At 47.9% G+C, this 5,303-nt stretch overlaps 1 protein-coding gene across 2 annotated transcripts in view; it reads right to left on the reverse strand.

Moving 5' to 3' along the window:
* Positions 1–5,069, reverse strand: part of LOC106574798 (growth arrest-specific protein 6) — a 41,026-nt gene extending 35,957 nt beyond the window's left edge. Inside the window, exons 1-3 of one of the 2 annotated variants that reach the window (XM_045699585.1) lie at positions 4,416–5,069; positions 3,996–4,156; positions 37–61 (exon numbers count right to left, since the gene is read on the reverse strand). In XM_045699585.1, the coding sequence (XP_045555541.1) occupies positions 37–61; positions 3,996–4,156; positions 4,416–4,485 (256 nt within the window). In that variant the 5' untranslated portion in view covers positions 4,486–5,069. The remainder of the gene's footprint in view (positions 1–36; positions 62–3,995; positions 4,157–4,415) is intronic. The other variant, XM_045699587.1, reaches the window with a different exon arrangement.
* Positions 5,070–5,303: the final 234 nt, after the last annotated feature.

Raw genomic sequence — 5,303 nt, forward strand, 5'->3', positions numbered from 1 at the left:
AATGCTGAAGAGGTTGGGAACAGGAACCAAACTTACCTAAGTACTTTGGAAAGAAGTAGTCCTGAAGGAGAGAGAACAGAAGGAGAGAGGCTGTTAGTGATGTTTGATAACAGTCTATTCTTAATACTATGAGGTCTAACATGACAGATTGAGACTAAATGTATGTCTGATGATGATATGCACCATGTCATCTCATGTTAACGGGGTGTGGCACCACACAGTCTAGTAGCCCCTCCAGGGTTTCCTGGGAACGTTCTACATGTGTCAACATTCTACAACTCTCTCTCCTGCAGAATAGCCCGAGTGCCAGTCTGTTTGTGCTATTATGATAACTCCTTGTCACTCGTTAGCATGTGTTTGGTTTCACTATGACAGCAATGGAGTTAGCTAGAGCACAAACAGTTCTGGGACCGAGCTGCCTGCCTACCTTCCTGCCTACCTTCCTGCCTACCTTCCTGCCTACCTTCCTGCCTACCTTCCTGCCTACCTTCCTGCCTACCTTCCTGCCTACAGTACATGGAGGTAACTGGGGAAAGTTAAAATTAGAACTAGACTTGATGGGACAATGACATGGTTCTCCAGAGAGTTGTGCTGCACTGAAAGATGAAGAACAGTACATGAAATGGAGGGTGATTTAGATAAGAGACTCCTGACTGTGTGTAGTTCTACTGAGACACTTGTAAAACTACATTATCCTTCTACATCTAATCTCATTCTACAGAGACAGTGTGATAGAGGGAAGGGGAACAGGCAGAAACTTTCCAACTACTGCAGAGAGAGAGACTAAGGCTGCAATTGAAGACTCTTCGTTGCTAGGGAGACTAGGTTAGGGGTATGGTAACCAGGAACACTCCCTCTGCAGAGCCAGGGAACTGCAGCGATGTGAGAGAACTGCAGAGTCAGAGATAGGCACGTTTAGAATGAATAATGGATCTGTGAATGAGGTTGCAGTCCTGTCACGATACAACCCCCCCGATCTCACCACCACTAGCACCACGTCATCCTCCTCTCTGATCCCATTATAACCCCCCCGATCTCACCACCACTAGCACCACGTCATCCTCCTCTCTGATCCCATTATAAACCCCCCCGATCTCACCACGTCATCCTCCTCTCTGATCCCATTATAAACCCCCCCGATCTCACCACCACTAGTACCACGTCATCCTCCTCTCTGATCCCATTATAAACCCCCCGATCTCACCACCACTAGTACCACGTCATCCTCCTCTCTGATCCCATTATTAAACCCCCGATCTCACCACCACTAGTACCACGTCATCCTCCTCTATGATCCCATTATTAAACCCCCGATCTCACCACCACTAGTACCACGTCATCCTCCTCTCTGATCCCATTATTAAACCCCGATCTCACCACCACTAGTACCACGTCATCCTCCTCTATGATCCCATTATAACCCCCCCGATCTCACCACCACGTCATCCTCCTCTCTGATCCCATTATAACCCCCCGATCTCACCACCACTAGTACCACGTCATCCTCCTCTCTGATCCCATTACAAACCCCCCGATCTCACCACCACGTCATCCTCCTCTCTGATCCCATTACAAACCCCCCGATCTCACCACCACTAGTACCATGTCATCCTCCTCTGATCCCATTACAAACCCCCCGATCTCACCACCACGTCATCCTCCTCTCTGATCCCATTAAACCCCCCGATCTCTGATCCCATTACAAACCCCCCGATCTCACCACCACTAGTACCACATCATCCTCCTCTCTGATCCCATTACAAACCCCCCGATCTCACCACCACGTCATCCTCCTCTCTGATCCCATTAAACCCCCGGACTCTGATCCCATTACAAACCCCCCGATCTCACCACCACCTCTCTGATCCCATTATAAACCCCCCGATCTCACCACCACTAGTACCACGTCATCCTCCTCTCTGATCCCATTACAAACCCCCGATCTCACCACCACTAGTACCACACACATCCTCCTCTCTGATCCCATTATAAACCCCCCGATCTCACCACTTCATCCTCCTCTCTGATCCCATTACAAACCCTCGATCTCACCACCACTAGTACCACACACATCCTCCTCTCTGATCCCATTATAAACCCCCCGATCTCACCACTAGTGGTACCACGTCATCCTCCTCTAGTACCACGTACATCCTCCTCTCGGATCCCATTATAAACCCCCCCGATCTCACCACCACCAGTACCTCGTCATCCTCCTCTCTGATCCCATTACAAACCCCCCGATCTCACCACCACTAGTACCACGTACATCCTCCTCTCTGATCCCATTATAAACCCCCCGATCTCACCACCACTAGTACATCCTCCTCTCTGATCCCATTACAAACCCCACGATCTCACCAGCACTAGTACATCCTACTCTCTGATCCCATTACAAACCCCCCGATCTCACCACCACTAGTACATCCTCCTCTGATCCCATTACAAACCCCACAATCTCACCACCACTAGTACATCCTCCTCTCTGATCCCATTACAAACCCCCCGATCTCACCACCACTAGTACCACGTACATCCTCCTCTCTGATCCCATTATAAATCCCCCGATCTCACCACCACTAGTACCACATCATCCTCCTCTCTGATCCCATTACAAACCCCCGATCTCACCACCACTAGTACATCCTCCTCTCTGATCCCATTATAAACCCCCCGATCTCACCACCACGTACATCCTCCTCTCTGATCCCATTATAAACCCCCCCGATCTCACCACCATTAGTACATCCTCCTCTCCGATCCCATTACAAACCCCCGATCTCACCACCACTAGTACCACACACATCCTCCTCTCTGATCCCATTACAAACCCCCCGATCTCACCACCACTAGTACCACGTCATCCTCCTCTCTGATCCCATTATAAACCCCCCGATCTCACCACCACTAGTACATCCTCCTCTCTGATCCCATTACAAACCCCCCGATCTCACCACCATCAGTACCACGTACATCCTCCTCTCTGATCCCATTACAAACCCCCCGATCTCACCACCACTAGTACCACACACATCCTCCTCTCTGATCCTGGGTTCACACCACCCCTCTCATCCTATGCACACACACACACACCTCTGTCTGAGCCCATTACAAACCCTCTCACCCTGATGCACCTCTCTCCACTTTCACCCCAGCTCTTACCTCACAAAAACATGTTTTTCTTATAACAATATATATATATATGGACAACATTTACAGATCAGCATTAAGCCTGTTTAATATCCTAATCTACATATTGTCTAATTCCCAAAGGACACTGACCAAGGCAGAATTATACTGGATGTCCCTATGGGCCCTGGTCAAAAGTAGTGCACTGTATAGGGAATAGGGAGGCATTTGGGATGTAGAATTATTAATAGCATGGATGCTGGAGGCTGCTCAACACATTCATGAAGCTAGCTGGCAGAACCTAGACCTAATGTATATATCCCTGAGGGGATAGGAGCCCTTTGTGACAGGCACAAGTCAGATTAAAACCTGTGTGTGAGCGCATTGTTGCTCTGTCTGGAATTCATGTGATTAAAACACATTCCCCCTAGTCACCTTCCATCCGCTTACTGTAAGCAGCCTCCCCGAGGACCAATCAAAAACACAGCAGTACAGCACTCATTAGTATAATCACTCCCATGTATGATCCCATCACGCAGAAGCAGTATCATTTACATAATCACAAACCTTACAGTAGTATGCAAATGTTCCTAATCTGGCATGTTCCCCATAGCCCAATGTGCTAGTTGAATACTGTGCAATGAATTGATCGGACTGGTGAGTGTTCGCCTGTAATTAGTCATATCCATATTTTGGAGCTTGAACACTATACACAGAATCGTTATGTTATAAACAACTAGGCTATAGGATCAGTCATTACGGCAAAACAAATCCAATGTGCGCAGCTAGTCCGTGTCTATATGCAATGGAAAGAAGTGCAATGAGTGCTATTTCATTTGACACGATCAAGTGTGTAGTGTACTCACTGTTTCAGGGTCGTTCTCGAATACTTCTCTCGCCTCCTCTTTGCTACACTTCTCTTCCACACACTCTCGCTCCAGGTGCCCTTGTTTCGTCTCCTCAAAAACGTGATTCGCTCTCCTGTGTCTCCTCAAGAACTGGTTAGCTTCTTCCGGGGACAAGGAAACTGGAAATAACCACAAGCACAGAAGAGTCAAATTGAACAAAATTTCCCATTAGTTACCTTACTACATTTGTTGCTAAAATAATCCAGCCCCTAATTTACTGACAAAAAGTCCTGGGCGTGAGGTTTCAAAGCATCATCTAAGCAGACAAATGTAACATTATTCAACAACAATGAACTAGCTGGCAAGCTAAACAACAACGTTATCCCCCCCAGTGCCAACAAGTCAAACATAGCTTAACGGGCTGAGTTGTTTACTTACGGCTGTCGGACCACGGAACAAGGAGCAGGACCAGGAAGGTTCCTGAAGCAAGGAGCTCTGTCAACTGCATGTTTGCGGTTCTGCGTCAGGCTGGAAAGTTTCTCCTTCCCCCTCTCTCTCTCTCTGTTCAATGTCGCTTCTAGCTAGCAACCTGGTAGCAGTCGTGTATAAAACACACTGCAAATTCAAACATTCACTTCACAGCAGGCGAGAATGCCGTTACACTTAACTCTGTGTTTTCCTTCTTCAATCGTATCCTTGCTAGCTAGCTACTTAGTCCGCATACCACAACCAAGGCTACCCACAGCCACTGCAGTACAGACAGTCCAACCTTCACTCTTATCTAGCTAGCGAGCCACCTACTTCGCCCTCATCTCGTTTGGTTCCCAGCTACTAACGTAGCAGGCGTAAAATAAACCCAGCTACTAGCCCGAACTGTGGACAAAGGACACAACCTACACATCCGAAGGGGAGTTGCTTTTGAAAAGTTACGTCGAATGCACGCAGGCGGGAGTTAGCAATGAAGAGTCGCTTTTGCTCTGCCATTCGGCAGTGATATGGGAGCGCTCTCTCTATGTGTGACTGCAGTCTTTCTATTTACCTGCAGTGACTTTGCGTAGCCTTGGCATTGTACAGCAGACTATTCCAACCGAGCCTATAGCATGCCAGACATCGTAGAGGGAAGGAGGAGTGCTGAGGGTGTTGCAGCACCTCATGATAAATCAACACAACATTTTTAAGTATTTCACAATAGTGCAATGGGCCTTTATTACTCCTTTATGAGCGGACCAAAATAGCCATCAGCAGCGCAGAACCTAATCTTCCTCTGTTTGTGACATTAGTTGAAAGCTAAATCTCGACCCAGATCCCCCCCCCCCCCCTTTCTTC

Source organism: Salmo salar, chromosome ssa17 (genome assembly GCF_905237065.1).
Source record: "Salmo salar chromosome ssa17, Ssal_v3.1, whole genome shotgun sequence".
In the NCBI taxonomy this organism is placed as follows: Eukaryota; Metazoa; Chordata; class Actinopteri; order Salmoniformes; family Salmonidae; genus Salmo; species Salmo salar.